Source organism: Oncorhynchus nerka, linkage group LG4 (genome assembly GCF_034236695.1).
Source record: "Oncorhynchus nerka isolate Pitt River linkage group LG4, Oner_Uvic_2.0, whole genome shotgun sequence".
Classification (NCBI taxonomy): Eukaryota; Metazoa; Chordata; class Actinopteri; order Salmoniformes; family Salmonidae; genus Oncorhynchus; species Oncorhynchus nerka.
The window spans coordinates 40,272,958-40,292,612 of NC_088399.1; the positions used below are offsets into that span (position 1 = coordinate 40,272,958).

Consider the following 19,655-nt stretch of genomic DNA (forward strand, 5'->3'; position numbering starts at 1 on the left):
GGCAATTAATAAAAGTGTGAATAGTAATGCAACACACACCTTGTACAGCTTTTGAAAACACCAGTTTTAATAACTAAGCATGTACAGCATAGTGAAACCTGTATAATGTACAAATGTATGCACAGACACTAATGGTGAACTAATTGACAGCATTTCAGTGAGGATATTACAGCACAAGTTAGTCATATGTACAAGATACACATGGTATACACTGTCCAACAAAATGCTTACTTGCAGGTTCCTTCGACAATGCAGCAATACGAATAGTACGATATGAATGACTGCAAAGTGTAAAGGTAAGACCCCACTGTTGAGGAAACTGACAGATCAGTAAACTATTTTGTCAAAGACTGCCATGCCACTTTGGTCCAAAATAAATCAATTTGCCCAACATCTTACAATACATTAAGGCAGGTATATTACAATTATCCAAAATGTAGACTAGAAATTAAAGTAACTTTGAAAGTTTAAAAGCAGCACCATATTCTGCCATAGGTATTTGAAATTCACATCTAATTCGGACCCACTAGTAGCCAACATACTCAATTAGCAATACTGTATGCGTTAGTAATTACATAAGAGGATAGTAATGGATGTACAGAACTAGTAACTGATAATTCCCTGTGAGAGATGACCATGGTCACACTTCTGATAGCACCACAGCCCACTGGTGTGGACTATTCATTGGCAGTGTACGTTTTTTTTTTTCTTTAATAAAAAAAGCCAAATAAATAATATAAAAAGGCATATCAAATGAATGAAATCAAATATTAACCATGACAACTGAAGAACAATTAATATTTTTGAAAAACAACGTACCCCAAAACACAATAGATTGGGCTAAAGAGCATGCAGATGCCAGGGTTGTGTGGGGTAGAAGCTGTGGGCCACAGCCTGTGGTCAGAGAGGGGACTGGTTGAGGGTGTGGAGCTGATATCAGGATACACTGCGGGTACTGCTCTCTGGTTCAGGGGCATCAGGACGGCGGTCCATATGAGGAGATGTGTACTGGAAGTTACAGCACACGTAGAGGGGGAACGACAAGAGCCGACTGTCCAGGTTCATCACCACATACTCCTGGAAAAGAAACAGGAACAGAATGTTCCATAATTGTTTCATCCGTTTCAGGCAATACTTAAGACCAAGGTGTTCATTTCAAGAGGGGAGGAAAGTTTCAGAACATGGATTGTGTGTGGTCTGACTGACCTGGTCTTTCTCCAGGGTGAGAAGCTGGTAACCAGTGGATCGACTACACACCAGCTTCCCACTGTTATCAAAGGAGGCCAGGCGTAACCTGAACATAGACGAACAGCGAATGACAGGTGAGGGCTAGTCCTGATAGAGCACAGGTAAATCACATGGCAGTTACACAGAACATAATTATACCATTACTACTACACACATAATGCATTGCCAACCTTTGAAATCTGTAGCTGTCCTATGCGTGTTGTGCTGATCACAGCCTAGGTCCTGTCTGCAGCGTGGAACACTAACCTGTATGCTAGATGCCTCCGAGGCTGCAGACTCACAGCTCCCCCACATGGCTGGCTCAGTGTATTCCTCTTGAACACTATGAAGCGGTTGGTGTAGGTCACTAGCAGGTCAAAGCCAAAGTTGAAACCTGTCCACCGCCAACAGTACTAAGCAAGAATAAAAAGTTAACATCCTGTTATTTTATCTTTGCTTTTAAGTGCTTATTATATGATTTAGAATAAATCATAAATTATTTCCTTATTACACAGAGACTAATGGTTTGACTCACATCTCCATCTTTGGTCAGTTTCCTGCCACACCTCATACTGCTTGACTCAAACTCCTCCTTGTTGGCATCCTGTGGACTACAAACACACGTCTTACTAGAGAAAGAAATAGTAATGGCGTCTTTTTGTAGGCACCAACTCTGCCATGGTTCATTGGACAATGCCTACGTAGATTTTTTTTTTTTTTGGTTAAACGTGGAAAATAAGGTCTGTGGTATATGTTTTGTTCTGTGAAATTATCTTCGTCAGCTAACGTCACTTTTTGTGAATTATGAAGCATTTATGTAATAAAAAAACAAAGCACATAAAGGTCATAATGAATAAAGCTCTGATTATCTCAGAGTTTATTCCAAAACCCTATTCTTTCCCCATTAATTTCCGCCATAGGGACGTCCGAACGAACCAGAGGTAACTCATTTCCGGGTTTTAGGACTACAAGCTGGCGAGCTCTATTCTAGCGGAAATATATTTTCAGTAACTGAAAGTGGCAGATTGGCATTAATGTTGTCATGTTGCTGGTTTGGAGCTCCAGTTCTCACCCATTGTCATTGTCGTGCTCCGTCCGTAGCATGGCAAACCACTGGCTCTTGTACACGGAAGTCAGCCAATCTGTGGTATGAGGCGTTGTACAGAGTAGATCAAAAATTACTACAAAAACAGTTAAGTGAATGTGAAACATAAACCACTAGCCAATCATCAACCTTACCGGGTGGGAGAATATTGTCTCTCTCCAGGATGCGTGCAGATGCCAGGTCGTTGATGATGTATTGAAGGCGCACATGTCTGAAGACGGGAGTAAAGGGAGCGCCGTCCTCTGTTTTTAAGAAGGGCTCCTCCTCTCCCAACTCTGCAACAGCATGCATGTAAGGTTCATTAGAAAAGACTGGTCAGCCAGCGTCTGTCTATTCTACAACCCCTTGTTCAGATAGGCTTGTAGCTCACTGTGACATGCACTGTGGAACAGAACGTACCAGTTCTACGTTTGCAAAGCCAGGTGTCAGCGTCAGCCAGCAGTTGCTTGATGGGACCGTCCCAGGATGGATTGAGCTGCAGGAACATCCACTGAGGAGAGGCAGAGTTACAAAGAGAGGGTATGAATGAGAACGAAAGAATGGGGAAGGGGGAGATAAATCAACGGTCTTCCTTACAGTAGACAGCCCAAAAGGCTGCAGTAGTACCTTTTTCAGGGCTGTGTAGACGTCCATCTCCACCTGCATGACGAAGAGGTCAGACGACTGGATCAGCGGTTCCATCACGTCCGCTCTGCAGATACAGCACACACCCTGCTCACTGACCACACAACACGTAGCCTCTATTACCAGTATGTACAACAGTTCTTGTGCTTACGTTGCTTCCCGAGGCAGCTTGGAACTCGGTAGTGACTTACAGTTGACCGGGGTAGCTCTAGCAGGGCACAAATTTGATGAACTGACTTGTTGGGAAGGTGTCATCCTATGACAGTGCCACGTTGAAAGTCACTGAGCGCTGCAGTAAGGCCATTCTACTGCAAATGTTTGTCTATGGAGATTGCATGGCGGTGTGCTCAATTTTATACACCCGTCAGCAACAGGTATGGCTGAAATAGCCGAATCCACTAATTTGAAGGGTCCACATACTTTTGTATATATAGTGTATAAGCCTTAGGGAAAAATATGAAAACATTAAAGAGACGCACCCTAGCTCCTTCATCAGGTCAACATTCTGATGGGTCATGAGGTTATTGAGGAGCCATTCCTGACACCTGCAGGAGACACACAAGCATAAGCATGTAGAGCGAGACAAAAATAATTAAAATGTGTAATATTATTCAATAGGAGTGTAATGATGGGGCTTACTTCTTCATAACAGAATCCAGGCCGTAGATGCTGGCAGAGGAGTAATAGCCACACACAGTCTTGACACTGACGTTCTCTTTCATTGTCTCGCCACATTGCTGGATCAGACCATCCTGCAAAGACACAAAGGCATGGCTTTGATTATCTATTATCATTCAGAAAATTCAATTCCAGCAACTTTCAACTCACACATATCACCATCATCACTACATTGTATACAGTTACATTCCATGTAAAATATACTGAAGTGTGATAATGACCATCTACTGACCAGTTGGAGCATACAAGCTGCTGCTAGGATACTGACCACCCTGCTGGGCTTGATCAGAACATCATCCCGGTACAGAGATCCAAACACTACCTGCAGAGCTAAAAACACACACAAAAGACAAATGTGTATAGTAACTGCAAAAAAGAAGTTCAGTGACATAAACAAAGCGATGTGTAGTATTTTATTCCTGAAAGAAGTATTGTAGTACTCGAGTCCGACTCGAGCCCGATTTTCATGACTTGTGACTCAACCATTAGTGACTGGGATTCTCCTTTCACGTGACTTGTATTTGCACTTGGACTGGCTACTATGATAAGCAGAATTTTAGCAGCATTGGGTGCACATATCTGCAAAGGTTCTGTTCTCTAGCAGTGGGAAGGATGCGCCACACGCAGTCGACATCAGCTGGTGAGCTGCAGGGCAGCAAGTGATGATTGTGGGCAGACAAGCAGCAGGCTCCGCTTCGATCATTGGCTAAGCGACACATCGCGCAAACGACTGTCTTGCTTCCCCGTAAGCACCAGTCAACTGTTTAGCTTTGCCTGGTTAAGAAACACAAAGTGCTTTAAGAAATTGAAAACAATACTAGTATCGAGTTTTAACTTGTGACTCGACCATTGATGACTCGAACTCCAGTCATAGGGACCTCTAGACTCGACATGGACTCAAGGTTTAGTGACTCGACGACAACAACACTGCCTAACTGTGACTTAAGTCCTCACCCTCTGTGTCGATGTTCTGGTCTGGGATCTCTAACGGTATGACCATCATGTTGGACTCCTTCCAGGATCCACTGAACATGCTGGAGAAATACCCCGACTACATAATTAAAACACAGGGAGGAGAGAGGGAGTGGAATGAGTCACAGGCATTGGCTTTGTTGAGACTTCAGTGTGTAGTGTACACAGAACAGTGCACTAACCTGGCACAGGTAGACTTTGTGCAGGTTCCACTCCTGCCCAAGGGCACAGATGCGGATGTCACTGTTCTCCCCGTTCAGGAACAAGGTCTGATAGATGTACTTAGAAGTGCTCTTTAGCTTCTTCCTGTTACAATTCCAAAACAAACCAGCAGAGGGCAGGTCAAGGTTAGAAACAGGCTGGCCATATGAAAGACATGAAAGATGTGTGAATACCTCGCCTGTGCTGTGAAGGGCTCTCTACACAGTCTACACAAACAGAGTAGACTGCATCGCGTTCCAAAAATTCTGCCGCACACATGTACGTGGAACTATGTAGAGCGTGCCGCAAACGGGGCTCCGTTTGTATAGACCTTTAGTGTGTTTTTCTCTTACTCAGTTTTGCTGTGTGTGTGTGTCACCTGTGTTCATGAAGTTGTGTGTGGCTCTTACCTCCGTGGTGTGTCCAGTAAGGCATCTTCCTCATCAGGCTCACTGTCACAGTCACAGTGTGCAGTCCGTTTCCTCTTTCTGCACTCGCATCCATGCTTGCCACTGGCACATGCAGTCTCAACTTCTTCCTCCGGATCCTGGGAGGAGGCCTGCATGCGGCTGCCCAGGGTGCCCATCTCTCCCCTGCACACTACACTCAAAACAAGACCGTCAGGATGGATGCATTGTAATTCACGAGCTTCCCTACTCAGGGGTAAACTACATTAGGTCACTTTTTTGTTGATGAGTAACTATTTCTTAAAGTTATCTAGGTTCAGACCTGGAGAACTTTCGCAGTTATTTATATACACTACATGACCAAAAGTATGTGGACATCTCCAGAACATCTCATTCCAAAATGATGGGCATTCATATGGAGTTGGACCCCCCTTTGCTGCTATAACAGCATCCACTCTTCTAGGAAGGCTTTCCACTAGATGTTGGGACATTGCTGCAGGGACTTGCTTCCATTCAGCCACGAGCATTAATTAGGTTGTACACAGATGTTGGGCGATTAGGCCTGGCTCGCAGTCGGCGTTCCAATTCATCCCAAAGGTGTTCAATGGGGTTGAGGTCAGGGCTCGGTGCAGGCCAGTCAAGTTCTTCCACACCGATATCAACAAACAATTTCTGTATGGACCTTGCTTTGTGCACTGGGGCATTGTCATGCTGAAACAGGAATGGCCTTCTCCCAAACTGTTGCCACAAAGTTGGAAGAAAAGAATAGTCTAGAATGTCATTGTATGCTGTAGCGTTAAGATTTCCCTTCAAGGGGTTTAGCCCAAACCATGAAAAACAGCCCCAGACCGTTATTCCTCCTCCATCAAACTTTACAGTTGGTACTATGCATTGTGGCAGGTAGCATTTTCCTGGCATCCGCCAAACCCAGATTTGTCCGTTGGACTGCCAGATGGTGAAGCGTGATTCATCCCTCCAAAGAACACGTTTCACTGCTCGAGTCTACTGGCGGCTAGCTTTACACCACTTCAGCCGACGCTTGGCATTGCGCATGGTAATCTTAGGCTTGTATGTGGCTGCTCGGCCATGGAAATCCATTTCATGAAGCTCCTAACGAACAGTTATTGTGCTGATGTTGCTTCCAGATGCAGTTTGGAACTTGGTAGTGAGTGTTGCAACCGAGGACAGACAATTTTTACTCGCTACACGCTTCAGTACTCGGTGGTCCCGTTCTGTGAGCTTGTGTGGCCTACCACTTCGTGGCTGAGCTATTGTTGCTCCTAGACGTTTACAGTTCAATAACATCACTTACAGTTGACATTGGCAGCTCTAGCAGGGCAGGAATTTGCCTAATTGACTTGTTGGAAAGGTGACATCCTATGACAGAGACACGTTGAATGTCACTTATTTCTTCAGTAAGGCCATTCTACTGCCAATGTTTGTCTATGGTGATTGCATGGCTTTGTGCTCGATTGTATACACTTGCCAGCAACGGATGTGGTTGAAATAGCCTAATCCAGTAATATGAAGGGGTGTCCACATACACTATATATACAAAAGTATTTCGAAAGCATAAATGATCATTAAGTCCTGTCCTCTGACATCAACAATATTGCGGTAGCTAACTGCGGTAACTAGCTAACAACCTCAGGCACTGTGTCCAGCTATCATTGTTTTTGCCACAGCTCCTTAGCTAGCTACCTACACAACACAGCTAGCTACTTTAGCGTACGACCGGGTAGCTAATAAATGTAATAGCTAGATAGATCATTTACAATATACAGAAACTTAACTTACCTGATATATATAACAAGGCAACCCCGTCGTCTAGCAAGCTTAGTTGACAATTAATTTAAACACGCCTATCTATGTTGCTAGCCAGCTCAGCTGTGACAGGTCACAGACGTAATTTATCTACTGTTAGCTAGTACAGTATTTAAACAACAAGCCTTCTCAGCTAAAAAACAATTGGGACAAAGAGGTAATTTAGCACCAGATATTGCGGAGCTAGTTAATCCGGCCAAATACGATCTACCAATAGCCTGAACATCATTAGTAATGTTTAAAATGATATTTCAAGAACCATTGTCAAATTGTCTTCCTATTTTCCATAGGTAAAACGATGCAGATACCACAGGCTCACAATTTGTCTTCTTCTAGCCTGCTAACTATGATGTGTCTCACACGCTTCGGCGCATTATTGCCATCTACTGTACTATAGGTGATATGCAGATTTGGACAGGCTAACTGTTGCTAGCTAGTGTGGGAATATGTTTATATTGGATTATTGTTCAACCAGATTTATATATTAAAAAAATGTGTAGGTGACCAATGACCACTCACAGAAACAATGCAATGTTATTTCAGGAGGTAATTTAGATTTGTTTTATTAACCATCTACAAAGACCATTCTCATCCCAACCGCTGTCGTCATATCATTTCCAGATCCCCACTAGCAGTAGTAGATGTGTCTCGTGAAAAAAAAACAATAGACGCTGAGCACGGTTTCAGGTTCCCAGTCGATTTTCCAGACAGCCTTTCTTTGAACACGGGCTGACACGTACCCAACTGTTTACTTGTGTTGAAAAAACTCCCTAGGAAAAGGAGGTACCTTCTTCTGCTAGGTTGACATCCCTGTCCATATATCTAGTGTTTTTTTGTGGTTGCATAACCGAGTTAAGTATGGAGGCAGGGGCGTGCGACAATGCTGCTGCAGGTATGTAACAATTGTTGCTTTGTAGCTCTGCTTTCAGTAAATTGTTACACTGTTTATAGCAAGGTGAGATTTAGCTTGAGTAATACGTGAATTACGGTGAGTGAGTTGCATTACATCCTTATACGTGCAACATACGCAATGAGTTTATAATCAGGATAAACAATTAAGTGTTTATATTTATATTGATTGTGTCTTATGGTTTATAGTGCATTGTGGAATTTACATACAGTACACAACACATACCTATTGCATTCTTGTGAACAGTAGGGTAAAGATGTTTCTCTTATGAAGTGTGAATTGGCTTAGGTGCTCCTTTCATTGAGTAGTCTTCAGAACAGGGGGACTCTTCTGGGAGTAGTGATGAAGGGACCATGGACAAGGACACGGCACCAACAGCAGAGAGGGTAATGGAAAGTGAGAGCAGGATGAAGCATCTGTTTGGGTTTGAGAAGGAGGACCTGTCCTCCTGGCATCACCTGGTGTATCTCCTAAACTGCCCGACTGACCCTGCTTCTCTGGGCATCTTCCACTTCCTGTTTGGTGAGCTGTCAGTCATTTTCACTAAGCTTAGTTATCCTGAGTCAAAAGGGCTGCAGGATCTGTCATTTTAATTTGTGCCTGAGAATGCTTTAGCCACCTGGAGTGCGCTTCCCTCTCTTCAACTTCCTGCAGCCGTTGCCTCTTGATTATATGTACCTGGTCTATGTGATGATTCTCTTTAGTAGGTCAAGTTCTGATTCAGTGATTAGAACAGCAACTGTATGCTATCCCCTTTGTGTGTGTGTCTTTTAATGAGAGCATCAATGTTCAATTTCCATGTTTGGGTCTTCTTTATGGGTGCTGTGGGAATCATGCTGGGCTGTTTCTACCACCTCTCCTGTCTCATGTTCATATCCACCTACTGGTACATCTGGACAAAACAGCATGGAACAACCACTCTTACCTTTACGGCCTCATTGGCTTCCAGCTGACATTCATGGGATGCCAATAGATATTGGTGAGTAGTTAACCTCTTATGAAACCATTGTACTAAAGAGCTGTTAGGTATAATATATTTGGTTGATTGACATTCTTTTTTTTCAGTGTGTGTGTGTGTGTCAGTGTATGCACACTTATGTACATACGGTACCAGTCAAAAGTTTGGACACACCTAATCATTCAGGAGTTTTTCGTTCTTTATTATTTTCTACATTGTAGAATAATAGTAAAGATATCAAAACTATGAAATAACACATGGAATTATTTTGCAACCAAAAAAGTGTTAAACAAAAATATATTTGAGATTCTTCAAAGAAGCCACCCTTTTCCTTGATGACAGCTTTGCACACTTTGCATTCTCTCAACCAGCTTAATGAGGAATGCTTTTCCAACAGTCTTGAAGAAGTTCCCACATATGCTGAGCACTTGTTGGCTACTTTTCCTTCACTCTGCGGTCCAACTCATCCTAAACCATCTCATTTCAGTTGAGGTCGGGTGATTGGAGGCCAGGTCATCTGATGCAGTTCCAGATGGGATGGCGTATCTCAGCAAAATGCTGTGGTAGCCATGCTGGTTAAGTGTGCCTTGAATTCTAAATAAATCACAGTGTCACCAGCAAAGCACCCCCACCCCATCACACCTCCTCCTCCATACTTCACGGTGGGAACCACACATGCGGAGATCATCCGTTCACCTACTCTGAGTCAGTTGGAACCAAAAATCTCAAATTTTGAATAATGTGCATTGCTCCTGTGTTTCTTGGCCCAAGCAAGTCTTTTCTTCATATTGGTGTCCTTTAGTAGTGTTTTTTTATGCAGCAATTCGACCTGATTCACTCAGTCTCCTCTGAACAGTTGATGTTGAGATGTGTCTGTTACTTGAACTCTGTGAAGCATTTATTTAGGCTGCAATTTCTGAGGCTGGTAACACTTGATGGTTTTGGCGACTGCACTTGAAGAAACTTTAAAAGTTCTTGACATTTTCCGGATTGACTGACTTTCATGACTTAAAGTAATGATGGACTGTCGTTTCTCTTTGCTTATTTGAGTTGCTCTTGCCATAATATGTACTTGGTCTTTTACCAAATATGGCTATCGTCTGTATACCATCCCTACCATGTCACGATACAACTGATTGGCTTAAACACATTCATTAACTTAACAAGGCACACCTGTTAATTGAAATGCATTCCAGGTGACTACCTTGTGAAGTTGTTTGAGAGAATGCCAAGAGTGTGCAAAGCTGTCATCAAAAAGTAGCCACCTTTTTTCATATGTGTTATTTCATAGCTTTGATATCTTCACTATTATTCTACAATGAAGAAAATAGTAAAACTAGTAAAATAGTAAAAACCCTTGAATGAGTAGGTGTGTCCAAACTTTTGACTGGTACTGTATATTATTATTTTCAGGTCAATAGATGGATTACGTAATCCTAAGAAAAACAATGCCCAAGTGCCACTTTGGAACTGTACTCTTCTGAGGGTTCAGGTCTGTGCCAAATTCATTATATTGAATCCATGGAAACTTGTCTTCATTACTACTCTATTAAGAGTATATGCCTAATTACATATGTGTGATAAACTTTTAGGATGCTCCTATAATATGAATATCTTGATCTATGTCCTTGGCAGATTTCCATAGTACACTTCATTGCTGGAATCAAGAAATTGGATGCAGACTGGGTGGGGAATATTTCATGTCATACTTGGCACACCATTGGCTTTTTTTACCCTTTCAGGTTAGTTAAACAGGGCCCTGCTCTGTCATGTTTTGCACGGCTTATCAAACTGCCCCAATCTCACAAGATTGTATGTGTTTTATCCTGTGTGTTTGTCCCACAGGATGATTCTGCCTAATGAAACGGTGAGTCTACTGGTTGTCCACGGAGGTGGTCTTCGTCTGGATCTGTCTGCCGGCTGTCTGCTGTTTTTTTTGGCATTTTCTTTGTCAGTTACTTTCACTGTATGAATTCCCAACTCTTCAGCATCGGTGAGAACCCATTGATTAATTGTATTTAGTTATCGTAACGAATGATCAAATATTATAATTCAAAGTACAAAATGATAATAATGATCCACTATTTAAGTTAATCTATAATCCCCTATTGATCACATTGTCCTTTATTTTATCTCTAGGTATGTTTGCCTACGCCATGCTGGCCATGAGTCCTGTCTTCTGCTACCCCGACTGGCCCAGGAACTTCTTTAGTCGCTTCCCAGAGTTCTTCATGCCAGTGCTGCCACTCACATCTCCTTCCCCACAGCCCAGCATCTCCTGTGTTTACCCAGAGACCCAAAACACCTCTGCAGGATCCATTCTGCCCCCATAGCCTTCAAAACACGGTTTAAACACAAGCTGGCAACTCTGTTCACCATTCTGTACCTGGCTGAACAGTTCTTCCTGGCTTACTCTCACTTCATCACACAGGTACTACTCCTGTTGAAATGGAGGATGAGTTTGTGATAAACTTGTAGTCCTTTCCATGTATTGAATTAAGAAAAAGCCCTGATTTGATTGTCACAGTTGGGAGTCACTGAGTGTACTGTCAGCTAAAGTTATTTCCCAACTCTACGGGTTACCAGAATAATTGCTCAATCAGTGTCAACACTGCTATCCGTCAGCACCAAACAGTAGCGTAGACTAGCTTGAGTCAGCAGAACGATGGGAGTTGCAGAGGGGTGTGGAACGAGGTTTTGTAGAAGTAAAACTGGTCCATACATTCTGCTGTCCTGATCTGGAGTGCAGTTCTGTTTTTTATTTAACTAGGCAAGTCAGTTAAGAACAAATTATTTTTGTCAATGACAACCTAGGAACAGTGGGTTAACTGCCTTGTTCAGGGGTAGTAGAAAGGGATCTTATACTGTCCCTTATAATATTCCTTACATACAGCTGAAGTCAGAAGTTTGCATACACCTTCGCCAAATACATTTAAAGTCAGTTGTTCACAATTCCTGACATTTAATCCTAGTAAAAATTCACTGTTTTAGGTGTTAGGATCACCACTTTATTTTAAGAATGTGAAATGTCAGATTAATGGTAGAAAGAATGATTTATTTCAGCTTTTATTTATTTCATCACTATGCCAGTGGGTCAGAAGTTTACATGCACTCAATTAGTTTTTGGTAGCATTACCTTAAATCATTTAAACTTGGGTCAAATGTTTTGGGTAGTCTTCCACAAGCTTCCCACAATAAATTGGGTGATTTCTGGCCCATTCCTCCTGACAGCTGGTGTAACTGAGTCAGGTTTGTAGGCCTCCTTGCTTTTTCAGTTCTGCCCACAAATTTTCTATAGGATTGAGGTCAGGGCTTTGTGATTGCCACTCCAGTACCTTGACCTTGTTGTCCTTAAGCCATTTTGCCACAACTTTGGAAGTATGCTTGGAGTCATTGTCCATTTGGAAGACCCATTTGCAACCAAGCTTCAACTTCCTGACTGATGTCTTGAGATGTTGCTTCAATATATCCACAAAATATTCCTACCTAATGATGCCATCTATTTTGTGAAGTGCACCAGTCCCTCTCTCAGCAAGCACCCCCACAACATGATGCTGCCACCCCTGTGCTTCACAGTTGGGATGGTGTTCTTTGGCTTGCAAGCCTCCCCCTTTTCCTCCAAACATAACGATGGTCATTATGGCCAACAGTTCTATTTTTGTTTCATCAGACCAGAGGACATTTCTCCAAAAAGTACAATCTTTGTCCCCATGTGCAGTTGCAAACCGTAGTCTGGCTTTGGAGCGGTGGCTTCTTCCTTGCTGAGCGGCCTTTCAGGTTATGTTTATATAGACACGTTTTACTGTGGATATAGATACTTTTGTACCTGTTTCCTCCAGCATCTTCACAAGGTCCTTTGCTGCTGTTCTGGGATTGATTTTCACTTTTTGCCCCAAAGTACGTTCATCTCTAGGAGACAGAAGGCGTCTCCTTCCTGAGCGGTACCCCTTCAGGCGTTTGGAAATTGCTCCCAAGGATGAACCAGACTTGTGGAGGTCTACAAAAAAAAATTCTTAGGTTTTGGCTGATTTTCCCATGATGTCAAGCAGAGGCACTGAGTTTGAAAGTAGCCTTGAAATACATCCACAGGTACACCAATTGACTCAAATTATGTCAATTAGCTTATCAGAAGCTTCTAAAGCCATGACATCATTTTCTGGAATTTTCCAAGCTGTTTAAAGGCACAGTCAACTTAGTGACCAGAAAATAGCTGTGCAGTAACGCTCCCCATTCAACCTGACAGCTTGAGAGGATCTGCAGAGAAGAATGGGAGAAACTCCCCAAATACAGGTGTGCCACGCTTGTAGAGTCATACTCAAGAAGACTCGAGGCTATAATCGCTGTGCTTCAACAAACTACTGAGTAAAGGGTCTGAATACTTATGTAAATGTGATATTTCAGTTTTTAGCTTTGTCATTATGGGTTATTGTGTGTAGATTGATGAGGGGAATTTTTTTTAAATACATTTTAGAATAAGACTATTATAACAAAATGTGGAAAAAGTCAAGGGGTCTGAATACTTTCCGAAAGCACTGTGTGTGTGTGTGTCTGTGTACATTGAGTATACAACAAATTAAGAACACCTGCTCTTTCAAGACAGACTGACCAGGTGAATCCATGATCCCTTATTGATGTCATTTGTTAAATCCACTTCAATCAGTGTAGGTGAAGGGGAGGAGACAGATGCACAAAAATATATATATATATTTTTTCGTCTGCCATTCAAAGAGTGAATGGCCATTACATAAAATTGAAGTGCCTTTGAACTGGGTATGGTATTAGGTGCCAAGTGCACCAGTTTGTGTCAAGAACTGCAGCGCTGCTGGGTTTTTCATGCTCAACAGTTTCCTGTGTGTAGGAAGAATGTTGGCTGAATGGACATCCAGCCAACTTGACACAAATGTGGGACGAATTGGAGTGAACATGCGCCAGTATCTCTGTGGAACGCTTTTGACACCTTGTAGATTCCATGCCCCAATGAATTAAGGCTGTTCTGAGGGCAAAAGTGTCGGGGAGTGCAATTCAATATTAGGAAGGTGTTCCTAATGTTTGGTATGTTCAGTGTGATATATACTGAACAAAAATATAAACACAACAATGCAACAAGTTCAACGATTTTCCTGAGTTACAGTTCATATAAGAAAGTCAGTCAATTGAAATAAATAAATAAAGCCGTAATCTATGGATTTTACATGACTGGGCAGGGGTGCAGCCATGGGTGGGCGCAGCCATAGGCCCACCCATTTGGGAGCCAGGTCTCAGCCAATCAGAATGAGTTCTTCCCCACAAAAAGACAGACGGAAAGAAAGAGACAAATACTTCTCAGTGTCATCAGCTGTCTGGGTATCTGGTCTCAGATGATCCCGCAGGTGAAAGAAGCCGGATGTGGAGGTCTTGGGCTGGCATGGTTACACATGGTCTGCGTTTGGACGCACTGACAAATTCTCTAAAACAATGTTATGATGAACACTGGATAAGAGCGTCTGCTAAATGACTTAAATGTAAATGTAAACATTAAAATCTCTGGCAACAGCTGTGGTGGACTTTCCTATAGTCAGCATGCTAATTGCAAACTCCTTCAAAACTTAAGACTTCTGTGGCATTGTATTGTGTGACAAAACTGCACATTTTAGAGTGACCTTTTATTGTCTCCAGCACAAGGTGCACCTGTATAATGATAATCCATCCACCGGACAGGTGTGGCATACCTAGGTAAATGAGAAATGCTCACTAACAGGGATGTCAAAAATATATATAAACACAACATGTAATGTGTTGTTTCAAGAGCTGAAATAAAAGATCTATGAAATTTTCCATATGCACAAAATGCTTATTTCTCTAAAATTATGTGCACAAATGTGTATATATATTGCTTTTTGACCTCGGGCTATAATGGCCTGTATGGGTACTCACTCTCGCTCCCACCAGCATGTCAAGATCACCTACCAAGATGGAAAAACAGGAGAGGTTGGATACCTCAACCCTGGGGTGAGCCACTGAACCATAACACCAATATAGAGTCATAGGAAAGGTCAGAAAGCAAAAGTGGAAAACATGGGGAATGTGACACTGAGGAGTATAAGCTCAAGTCGATTCATTAACCATTCAACATCCCATCTGAACAATGATGGCACGCTGGGTCTGATTTTAAGTGAACTACATACAGAGTCATCAGCCCTACATACAGTAGGACCTCAGAGATAAGAACACGTTGTGAATGGAGGTCGCCCATAATGTTCATTCATTCACTTAACACCTTTCTAGAAAATATTGATTGCGTACATCTTATTTAATTATGAACTTTTCTGTGACAGTATCTGGGAGAAGGCGGATCTGAGTACCTCATACTGCAATACTCATGAAGGTGTTATGACTGGTTCCATAAAGGTGTTGTGAATGTCTTATGTATACCCCATTCATGTGGTGTTCATGTTTTGTGTGTGTGTAATTACATGTTCTGAAATAGTTCTGTGGTGCACCTGTAGGTGTTCACTCAGAGTCGGCGGTGGAAGGACCATGGGGACATGCTGAAGCAGTATGCCACCTGCCTGAGCCGCCACCTGCCTCACTACAACATCTCTGACATCTGGGTGTCCATCAATGAACGCTTCCAACAACGGTACAACATAGCCTTTTTGTGATCTTTCACATCCTCCACATGGATAGAAATGTTCTTCGCAGTTTGGTCTTGAATTCTCTTTTCCCTTCAGTTAGGATCTTTGACCCCCATGTGAACATTGTGAAGGCAGACTGGTCACCATTACGCCCAAATCCATGGCTCTGTTGGTGGACCTCTCTCCCTGGAGGACAAAGTTTCAGGAGATAAGAGGACTCTTTGGACAACCAGACAATCTTCATCGCAGACTTCCCAGGTTTGGGGTCTCCCCCTCTCCCTCATTGTTTTCCATTGAGAGTAATTATATTTTAGTAATTTAGCAGACTCTCATCCAGAGCGACTTAGTGCATTCATTTTAAGATAGCTAGGTGGGACAACCACATCACAGGCATAGTAAATATACCTTTACTCAAGGTGAGGAAGGAGGGGGATTATTTAAGATACTCTTTGATGAGGTAGGGTTTGAGGTGCCTTCAGAAGATCGGCAGGGACTCAGCTGTCATAGCTTCATGGGGAAGCTGGTTCCACCATTGAGGTGCCAGGACAGAGAAGAGATTGTACTGGGCTGGGGCTGAGCGGGAGCTGCCCTACTGTAGGAATGGGAGGGCCAAGAGACCAGCGGTGGTGTAGGGTTTGAGCATAGCCTGAAGGTAGGGAGTGGCAGTTCCTCTTGCTGCTCTGTTGGCAAGCACCATGGTCTTGTAATGGATGCAAGTTTCGCCTGGAAGCCAGTGGAGTGTGCGGAGGAGCGGGGTGACATGGGAGAACTTGGGAAGGTTGAAAACCAGGAGGGCTGCAGCGTTATGGATAAGTTGCAGGGGTTTGATGGCACAAGCTAGGAGCGAGTCACTGCTTTGATGTTTGTAGAGAACGACAGGGTGTTGTCCAGGGTCACACCAAGGTTCTTTGCACACTCAGAGGCTGACACTGTGGAGTTGTAAATCGTGATGGAGAGGTCTTTCAGCGGGCAGGCCTTCCCCGGGTGGAAGAGCAGCTAAGTCTTGTCGAGGTTGAGCTTGAGGTGGTGGGCCGACATCCAAGCTGAGATATCTGCCAGGCACGCAGAGATGGGTGTCGCCACCTGGGTGTCAGAAGGGGGAAGAAGGAGAAAAGTAGTTGTCATCCTCATAGTAATGATAGGAGAAACCATGTGAGGATATGACGGAGCCGAGTGGCTTGGTGTATAGAAAGAATAGGAAAGGGCCAACATGGTGGTTACTGATTCCTTACCCAAAGTACATTTCAATCCTAATCATGCATGTGTTTGTTCGTCTTGCCTCTAGGTCTCCACCTAGATAACTATGTCAGTGAGGACCTGGGCAACACCAGTGTGCAGGTGCTGCAGGGCCTGCTGAATGTTGAGATAGTGGATGAGAAGGAGAACTACACGTTCCAACCTGGAGAGCAGAAGCAGGTATGCTCCTTCATCACCCTACCTGCTTCAGCCATCCTGTAATAACACCCTTCAGTGGATGACAGCTGTACTGTAGTCATTATAATGGTGTGGAACTTACTGCTAAACATAAGTTTCACATTCCAGTTGCCATGATGTTGTTAGGAGTACTCATTGTATGTGTGTGTGAGCAGCTTCCTGCTGGGGCTGAGGAGCCGTCCTGCTACATGTACATCTACGGCAACACCACAGAGGCAGCGCTACAGAGGAACTTCACTAAGCTGTTTGAACTGCAGGAGTGGGTCCGCAACGGAACAGGTCAGGGCTTAAATATACAGCGCATTCGGAAAGTATTCAGACCCCTTCGCTTTTTCCACATTTTGTACGTTACAGCCTTATTCTGAAATTGATTCAATAAATGTTCCTTAAAAATATACACGCTACCTCACAACGACAAAGCAAAAACAGTTTTTTTGTGTGCCATTTTTGCCCCTTTATTAAAAATTAAAAACTTATTTACATAAGTATACAGTCTACCTGTGGTCAATTCAATTGATTTTGAATTGAGTCATGAGGTCGAAGGAATTGTACGTAGAGTTCCGAGACAGGATTGTGTTTTGGCACAGATCTAGGGAAGAGTAGCAAAACATTTCTGCAGCATTGAAGGAGCCCAAGAACACAGCGGCCTCCATCATTCTTAAATGAAATAAGTTTGGGACCACCAAGACTCTTCCTAGAGCTGGCCGCCTGGCAAAACTGAGCAATCGGGGGAGAAGGGCCTTGGTCAGGGAGGTAACCAAGAACCCGATGATCACTCTGACAGAGCTCCAGAGTTCCTCTGTGGAGATGGGAGAACCTTCCAGAAGGACAACCATCTCTGCAGCACTTTACCAATCAGGCCTTTATGGTAGAGTGGCCAGATGGAAGCCACTCCACAGTAAAAGGCACATAACAGCCAGCTTGGAGTTTGCCAAAAGGCACCTAAAGGACTCCCAGACCATGAGAAACAAGATTTAACTATTTGGCCTGAATACCTAGCGTCACGTCTGGAGGAAACCTGGCACCATCTCCAAGGTGAAGCATGGTGGTGGCAGCATCATGCTGTGGGGATGTTTTTCAGCGGCAGGGACAGGGAGACTAGTCAGGATCGAGGGAAAGATAAACGGAGCACAGTACAGAGAGATCCTTGATGAAACCCTGCTCCAGAGCACTCAGGACCTCAGACTGGGGCAAAGGTTCACCTTCCAACAGGACAACGACCCTAAGCACACAGCCAAGACAACGCAGGAGTGGCTTCGGGACAAGTCTCAATGTCCTTGAGTGGCCCAGCCAGAACCCAGACTTGAACCCGATCAAACATCTCTGGAGAGAGCTGAAAATAGCAGTGCAGCAACGCTCCCCATCCAACCTGACAGCGCTTGAGAGGATCTGCAGAGAAGAATTGTACAAACTCCCCAAATACAGGTGTGCCACGCTTGTAGCGTCATACTCAAGAAGACACGAGGCTGTAATCTCGGCCAAAGGTGCTTCAACAAAGTACTGAGTAAAGGGTCTGAATACTTATGTAAATGTCATCTTTTTACAATTTTTTTAATACATTTTCGAAAATTTCTACAAACCTGTTTTTGCTTTTGTTATGATGGGTTATTGGGTGTAGATTGATGAGGGGGAAAAACTAATTTAATCAATTTTAGAATAAGACTAATGTAACAAAATGTGGAAAAAGTCAAGGGGTCTAAATACTTTCCGTATGCAGTGTACATACAAATGGAACTAACACACACAATAGGAACTAGCACGCAACACAAAGGAAGTGCTAAGCCAGTGTTTCCCAACCCTGGTCATCCTGTACCCCCAACAGTACACATGTTCGTTGTAGCCCTGTACAAACACACCTCATTCAACTCATTAAGGGCTTGATGATTAGTTGACAAGTTGAATCAGGTGTGCTTGTCCAGGGTTATAATAAAATGTGTACTGTTGAGGGTACCGGAGGACCAGGGTTGGGAAACACTGTGCTAAGCTAACACATTGTCTTGCCTCCACAGAAACAGAGCCCCTGCTTCCAGAGCTCCTGCCTCCAGAGCTCCAGCCACTCATCACTGGAGACAACGATGAGGGGTCAGAGGTCAATGTGACGGATCCCGTCGTCCGGCTGTTTCTACGCCGACAGTGACGAACTAAGGAAGTGAAGAAGCACAGGGAAGCCAACATGTTCGAAAGGCTGAACCGGTTTACTGTGAAAGTACTACATGCTGCGGCAAACGTGAGTGTTTTGTTTTCATTGCAACTACCAAAACCCATGACAAAACTCGTACTTATGTCTGTATTTGTCTCAATGTCCTTGTCCACAAACAATTTCCCCATGAGGATTATAGTCATTATCCTGTCTTCTCTTAAACCCATGCGATTCCTCCACTTTCCACTGGTATTGTGCACCAGCTTGGCGCGTTTCTATGTTTTGTAGTAAAAAAGATAAAGAGAAGCGTTTCCAATGACATCATCGGTATGCATCATATGATTTTAACCAATTGTTGTCACTTACAAATTACAAAAACTACAAATTTGTTGTCACTTATCTTTTTTTTACTACAAAACATAGAAATGTGCCATTTTCACATACATTACATGACCAAAAGTATGTGGACACTTGCTCGTCAAACATCTCATTACAAAATCATGGGCATTAATATGGAGTTGATCCCCCTTTGCTACTATAACAGCCTCCACACTTCTGGGA

General features: G+C 43.3%; 2 protein-coding genes across 8 annotated transcripts in view; one reads left to right on the top strand and one right to left on the bottom strand.

Annotated features, from left to right (window-relative positions):
* Nucleotides 1-40: 40 nt before the first annotated feature.
* Nucleotides 41-7,373, bottom strand: LOC115124189 (germ cell-less protein-like 1). 4 transcript variants are annotated; one of them, XM_065017514.1, is made up of 16 exons: nt 7,012-7,373; nt 5,218-5,407; nt 4,789-4,912; nt 4,589-4,685; nt 3,867-3,964; nt 3,596-3,708; nt 3,436-3,501; nt 3,108-3,164; nt 2,939-3,023; nt 2,732-2,822; nt 2,467-2,607; nt 2,300-2,369; nt 1,763-1,838; nt 1,495-1,640; nt 1,207-1,294; nt 41-1,077 (listed from the first exon to the last, which is right to left on the bottom strand). In XM_065017514.1, exons 2-16 carry the CDS (start codon nt 5,391-5,393, stop codon nt 937-939), a joined length of 1,569 nt encoding a protein of 522 aa, XP_064873586.1. In that variant the 5' UTR covers nt 5,394-5,407; nt 7,012-7,373; the 3' UTR covers nt 41-936. The 4 variants fall into 4 exon arrangements, with proteins under 4 accessions (XP_064873586.1, XP_064873587.1, XP_029509448.2 ...); XM_065017515.1 differs by having other exon boundaries at nt 5,218-5,412; XM_029653588.2 differs by lacking the exon at nt 3,108-3,164 and having other exon boundaries at nt 7,012-7,372.
* Nucleotides 7,374-7,640: 267 nt separating this feature from the next.
* Nucleotides 7,641-19,655, top strand: part of LOC115124271 (prosaposin-like) — an 85,152-nt gene continuing 73,137 nt past the window's right edge. The window contains exons 1-12 of one of the 4 annotated variants that reach the window (XM_065017517.1): nt 7,641-7,930; nt 8,264-8,470; nt 8,854-8,927; nt 10,320-10,398; nt 10,542-10,648; nt 10,752-10,899; nt 11,046-11,337; nt 15,392-15,525; nt 15,617-15,778; nt 16,806-16,936; nt 17,110-17,233; nt 18,964-19,181. The gene's annotated coding sequence lies outside the window, so the exon portion shown is untranslated. The other 3 variants (XM_029653703.2, XM_065017519.1, XM_065017518.1) reach the window with 3 other exon arrangements.

What these genes read in the sequence shown, in the direction of transcription:
- LOC115124189 (XM_065017514.1), bottom strand. Translation starts at nt 5,393, where the DNA reads ATGGGCACCCTGGGCAGCCGCATGCAGGCCTCCTCCCAGGATCCGGAG. An exon ending in TTACTGGACACACCACGGAG is followed by an intron (nt 4,913 to 5,217) that starts GTAAGAGCCACA and finishes GAATTGTAACAG; the next exon opens with GAAGAAGCTAAAGAGCACTT. An exon ending in AACTGACCAAAGATGGAGAT is followed by an intron (nt 1,641 to 1,762) that starts GTGAGTCAAACC and finishes ATTCTTGCTTAG; the next exon opens with TACTGTTGGCGGTGGACAGG.